This window comes from Acanthaster planci, linkage group LG13 (assembly GCF_054643075.1).
Source record: "Acanthaster planci isolate LZ-2023a linkage group LG13, COTS_SCS, whole genome shotgun sequence".
NCBI classification, from domain to species: Eukaryota; Metazoa; Echinodermata; class Asteroidea; order Valvatida; family Acanthasteridae; genus Acanthaster; species Acanthaster planci.
The window spans coordinates 9,402,864-9,419,189 of NC_141789.1; the positions used below are offsets into that span (position 1 = coordinate 9,402,864).

The 16,326-nt window shown below is 41.8% G+C and overlaps 1 protein-coding gene across 1 annotated transcript; it reads left to right on the forward strand.

The window, feature by feature from the left end:
* Positions 1 to 1,508: 1,508 nt before the first annotated feature.
* LOC110987902 (metal transporter CNNM4-like) lies at positions 1,509 to 15,898 on the forward strand. The gene is made up of 5 exons (XM_022251059.2): positions 1,509 to 3,224; positions 4,817 to 4,960; positions 5,832 to 5,966; positions 6,915 to 7,169; positions 8,170 to 15,898. Exons 1-5 carry the CDS (start codon positions 1,760 to 1,762, stop codon positions 8,532 to 8,534), a joined length of 2,364 nt encoding a protein of 787 aa, XP_022106751.2. The 5' UTR covers positions 1,509 to 1,759; the 3' UTR covers positions 8,535 to 15,898.
* Positions 15,899 to 16,326: the final 428 nt, after the last annotated feature.

The window sequence follows — 16,326 nt, forward strand, 5'->3', positions numbered from 1 at the left end:
CAAGTGTTTTCCGTAGCTGTATACATTACGAATGTTAAAATAAACAGACTGGCAGCTCTTCCGAATGCGGGCATCCATGGAGAAATTCTCATCAAAAACTACTCCAAGGTTTCGAACACTGGATGCAGCAGCGATGCAATCTGAACCAGTGGTAACAATTTGGTTCCGGATAAGAGCCTGCTGTGCGGATTTAGAGGCAATAAATCACTGATTTGCTGTGACTCAGCTTCAACTTGTCAGAAAACATCTACATACTAATATCTGCGATGCAGGCCTCCAACTGATGCTTTGCGGAGAGTCCACTGACTGGAACTGATGGATCAAATGGAACGTACAACTGTGTGTCATCCGCATTGAGGTGAATTTAAAGACCATGTTGGCAGGCAATGTTTGCAACTGGGCTTAATATATGCTGAACAAAAGTGGGCCGAGGACTGATCCTTGGGGTAGACCAAATTTCGAAGCTGCAGGAGAAGATATTGAATCACAAATTTTCACAGACTGAGTTCTTTTCCTCAAGTACGATGAAAACCATTGCAGTGCTATGCCCCTATGACCCAAGGCGCTTCATTAATAATGAGTGATCCCCAACGTCACCCTATGGGCCTGTAGAGGCGGGCGGCAACATTAAGAGCTGAGCATATAACTTTACTTCTATTTTTGGGGGTATCTTCGGCGAGTGGCGAATAAGAGAGAGAAGATGAGAAGATAAGAGAAAATCGCGTGGCTAACCCCGATAAAATTGAAACGAGAAGTGAACTTCTGGCCATAATCTTGAATGTCCAGTAAAAAACAGGAGGCCAACCTCTTCCCAAGAGTCAACAGGCGGCACTATTTCGGTTCGATTTTGAACCGTTTTGATTGGCGCATAATTTGGTGCAGTGCAACCCTATGGGCCAGATTAAATTAAAAGTAAATAGAGGATTTTGTTTTACAATCGAAAAATAGCTTCATTCTAGAGAATTTCGTGGCTGGAATCCTCCTCCGTAAATTCCTATACCGACAGGTGAATTTGTCCAGTTTTGTTGTTCCCCTGGGGGTGCATTCCACCAAATGGATGTATTTCTGCGCGCGAGCTCATTAATATTTTGTCATCCCACGGGGTTTTTACAATTAGACATGTCATAATCAGGAGGTATCATAGAAATATTTCTTTAAATCCCGAATTTGGGACTGATATTTCCATTTCGGGTATTTCTTTCACAAAAAGCTGCAATTAGCGGGCCTATTTTGGATAGAGGCGGGCGGCTACATTCAGAAATGAGCGCTCAGTTTTACTGCTGTTTTGGGGATATCTTCCTTGAAATGCGTGGCTAACCCCCATGAAATTGAAACGAAAAGTGATCTTCTGGCCATAATCTTGAATTTCCAGTAAAAAAAAACGGAGGCCAACCTCTTCACGAGAGTCAACAGGCGGCGCTATTTCGGTCCGATTTTGCACTCTTTTCTATGGGCGCGTATTTGGTGTAGTGCAACCCTGGCTTACCAGAAGAGCGCCATCTATTGTTAGTATGAAATTGTACCCGACCCGGATGAGCGCACAAATTGTGAACGCCTCGTCAGCAGTGAAATTTTCACTTTGAGCTGGGAAAAGAACACCAGAGAACTATCAAACCAGGCACGATATGTTAAATTTAAGACAGAATAATTGTTCATTGATTAATTTATCTCAATGATGTCTGGTTTTCAGATTTATTTGGTGGTGTACAGGTGACAGCGGTTGGTTCGGTTAAGCGAACGCGAACATCCATTTCTCAAGATGGCGGCCTCCATGGGCGTTGTATGCTCGTCGTTAAGAACTATACGGTTCTTTTACGTAGCCTCTCCACTCGTGCAGAACCGTTTTAGAACTACCATGTTAACAGTGAGGACACTTCTTACTTTGATTGTTTTTATTCTAATGATGGCTACAGTGCCAGCCACACTGGGGGCTGGTGTCTCTGGTGATGGGGTTGCTGGTATTGCTGGTAACCAGACTCGGCCATGTCAGCACTCTCAGACACGTATCCTGGCATTGTCAAAAAACAGTGAGGGAATAGTTGTTGGTGCAGCAGGGGAGTTGCGTGTTCCACAAGATGAGCAAGTCTCCATTAGACTCATTGGAGAAAACATCAAGGTTGGAATGGTGGTGTGGTTCACCACAACGGAGGGGGACAAGGAGGATCCTTGTGGAGAATTGGACCATCCTGATGTTGCGACAGTAGAACCAGATCCAGCCAACATGGACAGCAACACCACAGGGCTGTTAAATGTGAACTTTACATCGCTGAAACCCCTCTACTTGTGTGTGAAGCCGGAGGGCAGAGAGATGACACATCTAGGCACCGCCAGCTGGCTTCAGGTTCATATCATTCCATCACTCTTGCCGCTGTGGTTACAGATTATTCTTATCATATTGCTGCTTGTCTTGTCTGGGCTGTTCAGTGGGTTGAATCTGGGTCTGATGGCCCTTGATCCAACTGAGCTGAAAATCCTTCAGAACTGTGGGAACCATCGTGAGAAGCAGTATGCCAAACGGATAGCCCCGCTCCGTCATACCGGGAATTACCTGCTGTGTACCCTGCTCCTTGGCAATGTGCTGGTGAACAGCACCCTCACGATCCTTATCGACGATCTCTCCTCTGGCCTGACGGCTGTCATTGGCTCCACGGCGGGGATCGTCATCTTTGGTGAAATTGTACCCCAGTCCATTTGCTCCCGCCACGGGCTGGCTGTGGGCGCCAGAACAGTCTGGCTGACATATGTCTTCATGCTCATAACGTTTCCTGTGGCATACCCGATCAGCAAGATCCTCGACTGGATCCTGGGCAAAGAGATTGGGAATGTGTACGACCGGGAACGCTTGCTGGAGTTGATCAAGGTGACAGACGAGTATACAGACCTTCAGAAGGAAGAAGTCGATATCATCTCAGGTGCACTGGGGCTGAAGAAGACCCCCGTGAAATGCGTCATGACACCGCTGGACGACTGCTACATGCTAGACGAGGAAGCTGTGCTCGACTTCAACACAGTGACGGACATCATGAATAAAGGTTTCACCAGGATACCGGTGTATTCGGGAACCAGGGATAACATAGTGGCCTTGCTGTTTGTCAAGGACCTTGCGTTTGTCGATCCGGATGATTGCACGCCCTTAAAAACAGTCATCAAATTTTACCAGCATCCCATCAACTTTGTATTTGAGGATACCACGCTGGACGTCATGCTCTCAGAATTTAAAAAAGGTATTGAAAACCCAGGGGATTTTGAAAACAGAAAACAGTGAAATGACAGATCAATCAAGGCTTTGATGCGCCAAGACATCCAGTATATCTGATTGAAAATATGGGTACGCAGTCCCATTGCCTTTTTTTTCACTCAAAACTTTTACAGATTTTAAAACAGCCTTTAAGAAAAAAAAGCCCAAATTTTCATTAATCAGGTGCCGTTAATAATAAAGGAATACAATTTTCTTTTGAGTCCAAAGGCACTTTGTGTTGAAAATCTGAAACTTGGTAGCAGTTTGTAGTGGTACTGTGTGACTAGAAAATATTGTGTGACTTCATGGCTGAAAGTGGCCACACATTACATGTGATATACACAGACATATGAGTGGCTTCACAGATAAAAGTGGTCGCGGGTCTTAGGCAATCAGCTGAGGTTGCTATTCAATATAATACTTTCAAAAGGTATTCTTAAAATCCTCACATCTAATTCAGCATATCAGAAAGTGGGCTAGATATGTATCCACAATCCCTTGGGAAAACAAGCGGTTTTCACAAAGAGTGCGGGCCATAAACTTTCTCAATGAGTCAACTGCAAAGAAGATATTAGCCAGTTGTTCAATGTTGAAATGGTCCAACCTTGATCTGCCCATGTTCAGTAAAAATGCAGCAGTGGCTTAGTGATCAGTTTCTCTTTCAAGCAGAAAGTTTCAAGTACCAAAGTTACAGAAGACGGGGATCTTCCTTCATCTAAAAGACAGAGAAAATCAAAACCCGAAAATTCATGACATTTACTAAATTGTGGTACATGTGCTGTACTTAATCTCAATTTGATTTTCTATTGACAAGTTTGTTTTGATCTAAAACTGCTTTGAAATTCGTGTGAAGTATGTGTATGAACCTCGCCTTGGTAAATAATTTGAAATTCTGAACCTTTGAATGCAGTTGGTACATGCTGATGGTATGGTTTAGAGGAGTATAAGTGAAAGAAATCCAGATGAATTACACCTAGTTAGAATGACAGAATGCAGCAAAGTACAACTGTACTAGCTGACAGAATGCGATATCAGATTTTACCTTGTAATAATCCTGGAGAATTACAGTCAAACCTTAATTAGAGATAATTCAGACATTGCAGATTACCTTGTTACAACAGGACAACTTTATGGGTGATTCTAGAAATTTGGGGGCCTTTTTTGTGTCTCTATTACATCTGACATAGGATATTGTAAGTTCAGAACACTTTCTAATTTCTAAGAGTGATGAATTAATTCAAATTACCTTCCAAACAAATAGTAATAGTTCGAAATCAATTCCGGTGATATTTCCATGTCAAATAACACAGGTCAGATGTAACAGGGACACAAAAAGGTCACACTTTTGGACCCCTAATTTCTGGAATTATCTTTATCAAAAATGAAAACAATGAAGAACAAAGTTTTGGGACCTAAAGGAGTCCCTTGTTTTAAGGAGAATGTTAACAAAGCTCTCATTAATGAGATTGACTTTTTTACATCTGAGAAAGTACGAGAGCAAGGCAACAACATGCTGTGAATTTTATTCTCTTTCTCGTTTAATTTGGAGAAATTAAAGATATGTGATTGTTCAAACAGGTTCCTCTCACATGGCCATTGTCAACCGAGTCAACAATGAAGGGGAAGGCGATCCCTTCTATGAAGTCTTGGGACTTGTGACCCTTGAGGATGTCATTGAGGAAATCTTGAAGACTGAAATTGTGGATGAGACTGACATCTACAGTAAGTAGAAGTTATAGTCATGAAGTTTTTAAGTTTTCACTGGAAAAGTGATTCTCTCTCATGATGCATCGTGCTTGTTTTGTTGTTTTAATTACCTGTTCCAATGCATTTGTGTACATGTAAATACACACATACCATTGGACAACCCGTTGTAGGTTGCAGCCGCTGACTGTTTCCTGTGGTGTCCTAGAACTTTGTTTTGTTACACTGTGACATAACACCTCTTTCACAGATCCTGCTTGATTCAAGAGATGACCAATAGATATATAGCTCTTGGCCAAACACATGTAATAAAGATTCAGGAGCTGCAGGTGAGGTGTTACAAACACAATTGTAACACCTCACCCACAGACTCTCTATGCTTCTATTTTAGCTAACTTGTGCATGGCCAAAACAACTTATTCATTGCAACCAAAACACTATTCCCGTAGCAACCAAAGAACTACATGTACATGTACACGCTTAATGATTGGCGTTGTGTGCGCGTTGTGTCTCAGGCACATTCCAAAGCCCTAGTGCTACAGAGCTGGGTTCTAACATTCTGTGAAAAGGTGCTCGGGAAGAGTGCTGGTAAATATGCTACAGATACAGATATTCAGATATGTGTATTTTATGTGGAATGAAATCAACTTAATCAATTATCACTTAAATCAAGCAGAATCAGTGGGAGAGGTATTGAAAAAATATTGACTGCTTTATCCTCTGGTGAAGTAAAACAAGTCTCCCTTGGTGATCCATTGAGCATTCCATTTTCCAAATTTTCCAGTGTTCCATTTTCCTATTGGAACTTTTATGATGTTGATTAGTTTAGGCTTTGGCGTGGGGGGTCATTTATTTGTTAGCGCACCTTTCTTGTTTACTCCAATTCCAGCCGACAACGTGTCCAAGAAGAAGATCAACAATCCCAAGCGTCGTGATTACTCCATCTTTGCCCAGCAGGATGACGTCATTCGTGCCAAGGTCTCCCCCCAGCTGGCCCTAGCCATATTCCAGTTCCTACACACAGGTTGGCACTGTGGATGTGATGTTTTCAGTCAGCTGGTCAAAATTTCACTGGCATGTTTGGTGCAGTGCTAAATGAAATTTCTTTTTTTTTACCATTTGCTCAGGATTGAAGCTTAACCCTAATCCCCTAGGCTCCTGCACTAGAAAGCATACTGAACCTCACAAAATCCAACAGGTTCATGTACTTGTCTATGTACTTGTACATGCAGGTTAGTGTACCAAACCTGATAAACTCCAACAGAATGAGTCCGTTGGAGTTTGAGTGATATGGTATGGATGGGTCTATGCAGTGTAGGATGACTTGCATTGAACATTACCAAACCTGACAAAATCAAGCATAGTCCAACAATTGGTATAGCAAGTCAGACACTGCACACAATTACTCCTGTGTGTCCCAACTCACACAGAATCCAACACCATCTCCCTGGGCCTTTCATCCCAAGTCTCACAAAATTCAACAGCAGGTTCCTAAGGTACGGTTCCAAACCTGCTAAAACCTGCTGTTGGAGTATGGCAGGTTTTGGGCAGTTAGGGTTAAGGTTTGTAAGTGGTCACCAATTGCTGACATTGGCAACTGACAGTGTTTAAGTAAAACAAATCCTAGAACCTTTCTATAGATTGTTCAAAATCTTTCAACAGATATCGGATTTAAAATGTGGACCTTGCATTTATCTCCTTTTCATCTTTTGAATGTTCTTTTACTAGCTATGTAATCTACCAGTAACACTTGAAACTTTTGCACTTGCCCCCATCATCACAGTCAGTTCACTCAAAGAGGAATACTTCATCAGTTGTGAAAGTTGGGCAGTGTGTTTAACTGGGCACATCCAATGGGTACATCGTTGACTATTAAAGTCAATGACACCACCAATCAGATGACAGAGATTGACTGAGATGTTGTATAGTGCTTCACACTGGCCTTCTTTATCTTCTGTCCTCCAATCTTTAGCCGTGGAACCGTTCAAGATCGAGATGATCTCGGAGACGATCTTGCACCGGCTCTTGGAGCAAGACATCTACCACAACGCCAGGCTGGAGGACAGCAGACACGCCCCTGTGTACCTGTACAGCCGGGGCAAGCAGGCGGATTACTTCATCATCATCCTGCAGGGCAGAGTGGAGGTGACCATCGGCAAGGAGAACTTGGTCTTTGAGCAGGGACCCTTCGCATTCTTTGGCCAGCATGCTCTGATTTCTCCCGGAGGTTGGTAACAATTTTTTTTTAAAGGACTAATTTACACCACCGAGTGCCCAGAGTGTTTACCTCACGGAAGTCGCCTTTCAACTTCATAGTTGACATCTTGCATGCGTTACCTGCAGGGAATGGTTCTTTTTCATCGGTTAATTGCAGTGTCACACAAGCATCAATGCATTTGAAACCTCCCAAATACGCTCATCACTTTTATTCACACAATGACTCCTTCAAATTACCCAAATCACTCAAAACACTATCATAACAATCATGTGTTTTGCCAAGTGGGCCTGGAGCTGAGGTCAACCATTCGGTAAAGCTGTTTGTTAGAAGAATGCAATTGAATATTCAACAAATGTAGTATTCAAACAGAAATATATTTAAATTGGATCTCGATTTAGTTATCAAGTGTAACCAAGTTGCACATGTGCAACTCCAGAGCGTAATTTCTGATCGGGCGCTGTACTCAATGTTTGTGACTGTTTGCAGCACCCTCAATTCTAAAAACCACGAAAGGTTCCTGTATTTTACATTTTGGACAAAGTGTCATAAAACATGTAAAATATTTTTTGGTCACTAGTGTATGTTTTTATTTTCCTGGGGGCTTTGAGTGATAGAGGGGGGGTCCTATTTCCCTTGGCATGCTGGCTCAGGAAATAGGATCGTCAGGTCACTCACAGTCCCTTGGGGGCATATTTTATTTCACCGATGGCCTCATTGCTAGTCCACATGTGGTCAAGTGCACCCTCGCCGGCACAGAAAAGATGGGCTAAAGAAAGTTTTACAATAGGGCTCATCAACGTACCCGGCGCTATTGCAGAAACCAGACATTTTAACCATTTCAGCGGAGGCTGCGTGCGGGAATCAAGTGTGTCCCGCGCTCAGTGCACATAAACCACACGATGGAATCTCCACCAGAGAAGAGTCATCTTTATGTGAGAACACGTCCTCTCTTGTTCCCATTTGGAATGGATACTGTATTAGCCAGTGTCTCCATGTGAATTCCGTGCAGGTACCGCCACCACCATCTCGCGCTCCGGCAGTCGCACCAGCGTGGGCAGCAGCATGAGCGCAGGCTCTAACACGCCGGCTGCCCCTCCCTTCGTCCCGGACTTCACAGTCCGTGCCCTGTCAGACGTCCAGTACCTGCGCGTCACCCGCAACCAGTATGCAGCGGCCCGGGCCGCCACCAAGATGGAGCGGGAGACCAAGGCAGAGAGTCCCACTGAAACCAAGGAGATTTTCAACAAAGAGTGGAAGAAGGTGAGCAACAAGGAGGCCCTTCAGAGCAAAGAGACGGCCTCAGTTGACGGCGTGGACATCCGCAGCATCCAGGTGGGCATGGGCGAGAAAGACAAGACTGAGAGCTCCTTGTAGTGGCGGCTCATGTCCCAATGCCCAGGGTGATCCCTGGTAGAATTCAGAGCGGTGGTTTTTACCCTTCAAGATCTTGGGAAGGCAATTTCCTTCCTCCCTCCGTCTCAACTATGTGCAAGAGAATTTTACGTACCCTAACCTTCCTGGGTGTACTGGCTTTAAACCCCTTGCAGACGCATCATTTTGCACCATTTGTTGAAGTTTAATACTTGCCTGCAGAGTACACCCAGTTCCAGCAGGTCAACTCTCCCCAAGGCCAAACGGTCACAGAGTCTGTGGTTGCCAGCCGCCGCAGACTCCAACAGTTGCAATGTTCAGCGGGACTGGCTACTCTTGGCACAACTTGGGCAGTCTATTCAGCCGATGTCGATTTCCCAATACAACAAAGTGCACTAGGGTTTTCCACCTGTTGCACTTTGCCTTGTCTTGGTTATACAAGCCATGGTTTTGTGCAGCTGCAAAGTTTAAGCCTCGTCAGGAGAAGCAGGTTGCAGGTCAAGTCATTACTGTATCACACTACTAACACACAATTTTTCCTTTGCATTGGATTGACCATGAAAAAATTCTGACGGCGGTTTGCAAGTTCAGTACATCCAAACTGTGATGAAACTGCTTTCATTCTGTACATGATACCAATTATTCAAAGTACAAGTGGCAAGTTGTGGCAATGATAGCAGTGGGGGAAAGCATCTGTCACTCCTCCATCTCACCCCACCCATTTGCAGTTATAATCAAATTATCAAAGCCAGTCTACCTACATGTACGAGTTCTGGTCCTGGACCGAGAACCCACTGGTATCCCTGCTCTGACCACTGAGGAACATTGTCCAGGATAGACTTGGCTTAGACTGATCAAGAGAAGACACTAACTGCGCAGATTGAGACTATTGTCAAAGAGCTTCCTCCGGATAAAAGAATATGTAAATATAAAATAGCAGAAACTAAACAATTGAATTCCTAAATCCAAGAAAACGAAATGTGTGGTGTCTTCTTGGTGAGACCTTAAGTGACAGTCAAGGCATTCATACATCTGTACTAGCAAACAGCGAGTCGTAGTTTTCAATCCGTTGCTGAATTTTATTTCACGTGGCAGAGTTTCGATTGTGGTATATGGAGTACTCTCCACACTAAGATATGTAAACACTAATCATATATGCGTTATCCCATGAGGCTGGGGCACAATTTGTGACGGTGTCCATTGTTACATGAGTTCCGTAAAAATGAACAGTGATTTCCTTGCATGTGGATTCCAAATTATACATTTTGCAAGGTTGAATACAGAGGGGTGTGTTATTTTTAAAGAGTAAATGACCTACTAGACTCTACAGGTCATGACAGGTGTTAAAAAATTACCCATCTAAACAAGGACACCGTCACAAATTGTGCCCCAACCTCATGGAATGACATTTGACCCATATTTAAATATAAGCTGTTGAAGGTTGAGCTTTTAGGGCCTATGATGTGAATGTTACTTGTAGACATATTTTGTTAAACACTCTAGTCCCCTCAAATTCATCACATCTATTGGTATCCTGTGTAAGTTACATTTGACAGTGTACTTTTGAAACATGGCAAGGTTTCCATGCTTTTCCCGACAAGCGAGGGCACCGTTACTCGGATGTCCTTTCACAGTTTTTGGTTTGATTTGTAAACTCAAACATTGTAAGCTGAAATTTCTGTGCGAAAACTTTGCTCACTAGCTTACTGTCTTGCGCTGGAGCATCAACCGAAGAACATAAAATTTTGGACTGCAAACAATCTACAATTCTATTTATGTTTGGTGCAAAAACAGTTGGAACATCAAGGTGGCTTCCTGAAACGACATCACACTTGACTTGCATGAAGATGTAAATTGCAATACCATATAATCGCTGAGTGCGTAGAAAAGCCCTAGAATGGCAAAATGACAAAACAGTTAATGAAACACAAAGGTGTGTTCAAATGGACTGCTTGAAAAAAAATAACCTTTTGTAGGCCCTTTGATGGATACCGAAATTTCTGTCAGTGAAAGTATGCTGTCGTTGACGGCAAGGCCAAGGAAGTACTGGACGCAGAAGCTCATGTATACTGTGACGGTGTAATTCCAATTCTTGCTTGCGATCCCTGAAAGTAAGAATTATTACCTTAGATGGACAGTAGCATTGATGTCAGAGACTTTGCCTATTTTGATAGGTTTACTGTCCAAACCAGTGGTTTGTAACAGAGCTACCTTACTGCGGACCGTGGCCATCTTTAAATTGTTGTCCATATGTGGAGAAATCTTGCAAAGAAGAGACGCGGTTGGATCCAGTCACAAGTCATTCACAATTCACATCACAAGCAATGAGACATGTATGGTGACAGAGGGATACCTTTGTCAGAATTTCATTGGAGTTGCTCATGATTTGAGCCTGGGTGACTCGCGGAATTTGACCACAGCTCTGTCACAAAGTGTAGACAAGTGTTCTGTTCATTGCATGTAGGTTTGCCAATGTGAAATATTTAAGCTCATGTTGACCTCATGCTTTTGTTGGTGAATAGTTGGGAATCTGTACATGTAGAAAACACTTGATAGGGCCCCGTCAAGAGCCCTCGCATGGTTGTCATGAATAGAGGGCAAAGCCCCCTCAACCGTTGTTGCACAGGTCCATTAGAAGTCTAGAAGTTTTTGTTTCCTTCAGCGCCACCCTGGTTCCCTTGATAGAATCCATGCACAGCAGGTTTCAGATATGTTTTTGGATATGTTTCTTTTTTTCCCACTTAAACTCAGATTCATTATTGTGGTAGCACTGGTGGCATTATTCCTATGGATGATCAAGAGGGGGTGTGACCTGTTTACAGTCCGCCCAGTAAGCTGTGCTTGTATCTGTTCCCTTGAAGCCAAGTAAATGCAGTTGATAAGTGTATTTTTGTATCAGTAGATAAGTTATTGAATTACTGTACATTTCAAACTCTGTTGATTCCCTCTTTATGTAAAGTGATTGTGTTTGCATTCCATGTGTGCATCGGAAAAGGAGATAAGTTTATTTATTGATAAAGTACTACAGGTAGACCTGAAAGTGATATTTAGATGTGATATCATATAATTACTATTCCGTATAAAATAAAAACATTGCTAGTCTCATTACTTACATCATAACCAAGCATCATACAGCTGATATTCTTCACTGTTATCCCGTGTCATTGGGGCTCTGAAAGCTCCATAGGACATACATCGACTGTGTAGTAGTCTTGTTCAAAATTGAAGGTAGAATGATGAAAAATATTCTGGTCAGTCAAAGGACGTGATTATGTTGGCTGGTGAAGATGGCGTTCACCAAGAGCTGACTGAGCGTCAAATCCAGCTTGTGACTGGACCCCATGTAATGAGTCTTAACATTTGCCATTTTGCATCAGTAAGTTTGCTTTGGTTTGCACTAGAATACAGATTGAGGTCTTTGTTTTGAAGTTTCACACAGTCTACTTTATGACAAGAATGGACATCATGAAGTGTACAGCGACTGGTGTCCAACCTGGGACCGATTTCATAGAGCTGCTTAACCACAAAATTTGCTTAAGCGTGAGAAAACCTTGCTTGATAAATCAGGCAAATAGCCAAAACTTCATGTGAAGTATATTGTTTTGGGATCGTATTTACCTGCCTTTTGGTTAGCATGACAATCAGAGTTTGAGCTGGTGACCTTTGGTTTTTTAAGCAAGGTTTTTCAATGCTCCAGCAAATTTTGTGCTTAGGCAACTCTATGAAATTGGCCCCAGTGTATCGAATTTAATGTGATATTTTTCTACTGGTTTAGATATACTTCAATTATTCATTTACCCCCAAGTATTTCTGTAAGGCTCCTTTCTGGTAATTAGTTTTATCTGACTCTAACCCAAGATTGTTTCTTTACCCTGTAAAGTGTTCCAAGCCTTAGGCACATATTAAATATTACATGTATTGTGAACCATCCAGTAATTGGTGATTTGAGTATGAATGAGTTTTTAAAAGTACCGAACTTTTCTCTGCTCAGTCCCCTTATTTGTGTTTCTGTTATGTTGCACTGCTGAGAATCTTGCTCACTGAAACACAGCAGCACAATTTTCTCGTCATTGCAATTTTGTAAACAGTAAATCTTAAATGTTTTGAGATGGATGATCTGTTTTTGACTGAGAAAGATAATATGCGGTTATGTGCATGCATTATACTGACATTGTGAAACACATTAACTCTTTTTGCAATTTTGTCTTGTATGACATGACGCCCTTCCAGATTTTAAAAAGATGAAGCTGTCATCTCACTCACTGTTTAGCTCTGAATGAGAATTATTTTCCCCCTTTAAATTAGAAGAGTACATGTAATTTGAAAATATTGCACTTGCTTCGAGAAATGAAAATGTTAATGTACTTTCCTGTTGGTAAAATGAACGAGTGTATAGTAGTATATATAATACTAGAGGTTTTTGTTACAAAATGGAGAATTTTTCTGGTTTAATGAGAGTAAAAAACCCTTTTAACTAAGTAAATTTGAGCAAGCACACTTGCTCTGGAACTCAGTGGCAAGATACTTGCTGATTGAAAACTTAAGGTGCATCTTACATACGTTGATGTAAAGCTACTGATGAAGTTATGATGGTACAGTATGTACTAGACACACTGATCAGAGGTAGCCTTGGTAGGTACATGTGCATATTGTTATTTTTGTGCAAAAAACAGGACAGATGATATTTATATTGCGGTAGAATGTTTTACTATATAAGATTTAAACAAGCCAGTGATACAATATATAGCTATTTGTTATTACTTTTGTATTATGTTTAGCAAACAAAAATTCTTGATTTTTTTAGAGTAGATTGCCTGGGCATCCATTTAAGTCTGGCCTCTTCTTGAGACCATCCACGCAATGGGCCCATTGCCATCCACGCAATGGGCCCATTGCCATCCATGCAATGGGTCCTTCGCTATCCACGCAATGGGTCCATTGCCATCCACGCAATGGGCCCATTGCCATCCACGCAATGGGCCCATTGCCATCCATGCAATGGGTCCTTCGCTATCCACGCAATGGGTCCATTGCCATCAATGCAATGGGTCCATTGCCATCCACGCAATGGGCCCATTGCCATCCACGCAATGGGCCCATTGCCATCCACGCAATGGGCCCATTGCCATCCATGCAATGGGTCCTTCGCTATCCACGCAATGGGCCCATTGCCATCCATGCAATGGGCCCATTGCCATCCACGCAATGGGCCCATTGCCATCCACGCAATGGGTCCATTGTCATCATTCCTGACATCACCATACAACCCTTGAATGTGCTTGACATGTGCACAGCTAGCCCCTGTTGCTGAAAAAATGGAAATGACTGTATCCATGTTAGGTTACGGTTGCATCTATCATTGCTCGTTTACTGGAGATTTGTGTGAAGCAGTGCAATTTTATAATGTTGATGGTAGATTCTACAATGTTATGAGGAACTGGGCTGAAGGTTTTTAACTCAATCCCAACATGTTTGCATATGGTATCCTTAGGAAAAGCTGATACTGTCGAATATTCACCAGTGTCTCAAATTTAAAGCAAATAGCACACTCCTTTCACTTTTATAGTCTCCCGTTTGTGAAGTGATACCAAAGACTGTTTGTAACATTGCAGTGGGTTCGTCAAATGTCCAAATATATTTGGCTGTGACTGAAAAACCACACTTTCCTATGAAAGCCATTGACTAGTGGCCTTAGCCGTCTCCCATAGATGTGTGTGTTTTGGCTTCCGACATTGATTCCGACACTGAACTTAAATGTAATCAATGTTTGTCAAACACAGAAGTTGACCAGGATTCAGCTAGAATGTTATACAAACATTGTATCATCTGAACTATTCCAATACAGTCCAACCTTGTTAATAAGAGCACTGTTAATACAAGAGTCTGCTTAATAACGATTTGTGTTAGGTCCCAAGCCTTTGTTTTTCATTCCTGATAATACAAGGTTCCTGTTATAACAAGGTAAATTTGCCAAGTCCAAAAGACCTCTTATTGACAAGGTTTGACTGTATATCTTAGCAGTAGGCCAGTCTGTGAACGTGCGTGTTATGCATGCATACAGGCATTCTTGAGAAATCTCATATTCAATTTCAGCCAATAGATGTCCTTTTACGGCCAGAAATTTACAAGTGAAATCAGTGATTGACCCCTGTGGCTAGTTTAAACATTAAACATTTGTAGATACACATTAAATATGATCATTGCATTAGATCATTAGACACGCTTGCTCATTTTGACATATGCAAGCATTTGCTGAGATCGCAATTTATTTTATTGATGTAAATTGTTTTGTTAAATAGAAATGTTTATATTTACCAAGCGTACTAATGCACAAATGTAGTAATTGGAATTATGCTGCACACAGGTGAAGAAGCCAAGTTGCCTTGGCGGTCAGGTTTAAAGTGTGGAAGGTTTAATTGTAATGAAACACAAGTGATTAAATAGTCTAGTGTACATCTCGATCTATCACTGTACATCTTCTCCACACTGGATAGCCTAACATTCACATTCTGAGTATGATCAGTCTCAGTTGCAATGGAAGCCCCTTAGAAAATAGAAGTCTTGTATAAATTGGAGCTCCTTTTTTTGCAGCTGACATGCAGATTCCTGTTTAATAGTTGACTGTTCTATTTTGCAGTGTATTGGGTGGTGTGTGAGAGATGACAAATGGGGAAGAAACAGGACTAAAAAGACTTGCCGTCACGAGATACACTTTTAATATGCCATTTAGATTGGCTGCTCTGCTAAAAGAACTGTTCCATTGATTTGAATTCAAACTATTCTTGGCGAGCACTGAAGGAAGTAAATTTCTGCAGAAAAAAAGAGCATCAGTGGCCCCGATTGGAATTGTTTGCAGTTCACAGGAAATGTCGGGCAGAAGGTTTGGCACATTTATTATAAAGAGGTTTTCTTGGAAAACTGTATTTTTGAGACAAAATTTTTTTGAATGTTTCCTGTCGGCTTTTAAATTTCTGAAATGAATATACTTTCACAGATGAATAAGGCCTGTTGTGGATACTGCCAAAGTAATAACATTTTAAGTGTTATATCTAGTTTGTTTGGAGAGAAGCAGTTTGAATTAAAGATGGCTGAAGGCAGTCATTTTTAGAATTTGAGCACCCACTTACGTGTAATAGACATGGATATGTACTGTATATGATGGCCATGCCGTACATTTGTGCAGATCACAAGAAATACAAATACTCCAGACAAATTCAGTTCAACTCCAACGATCACCAGTTTCAATTCCTAAGTTTAAATTCAGTAATTTCAGTTGATGGTTTGTTTTATCCGACCAGAAATTGTGGTGATTTTTTAGTTTTTGACATAATAAGAAATTTTTGGATGTGTTTGGTGACTAGAGATAACTACATTGTGCAAGATTGTATTGGTAGTCTTGTTTTAGATTTAAAAAGCTGAATTGTAATCCAATTTCTTGGCTAGCTGCAGGGTGAAATGATGCATTAAGATGCAAACCTTACCAGAAATGCCCCCTCCTGCATGTCACTCCATTCACATGGGCGCGTTAATTTCCATCTCAGTCGAGAACAAAAATCCTTGCCTTTCTTATTTGATTAAAATGCGTCGAAGTTCCCAAACATCCCCATTCCCCCCCCCGGGCATCCTAACTATGCATTTTTTGCTCCCACGGGAGGGCAGCTGCAATGAATCAAATGTACACGTAGACGTGGTGGAGTGCCTAACCTAACCTTCATGACGCCATAAGAGCCAGCAGAGCATAAAATTAATGACCCTAGAATCAATAATGTTTTCACCCAAACATGTTTAGCACTTG

Coding starts and splice junctions, on each gene's coding strand:
- LOC110987902 (XM_022251059.2), top strand. CDS start 1,760: ATGGCGGCCTCCATGGGCGTTGTATGCTCGTCGTTAAGAACTATACGG. Junction 4,961..5,831: donor GGATGAGACTGACATCTACA/GTAAGTAGAAGT, acceptor CTCCAATTCCAG/CCGACAACGTGTCCAAGAAG. Junction 7,170..8,169: donor TGCTCTGATTTCTCCCGGAG/GTTGGTAACAAT, acceptor AATTCCGTGCAG/GTACCGCCACCACCATCTCG.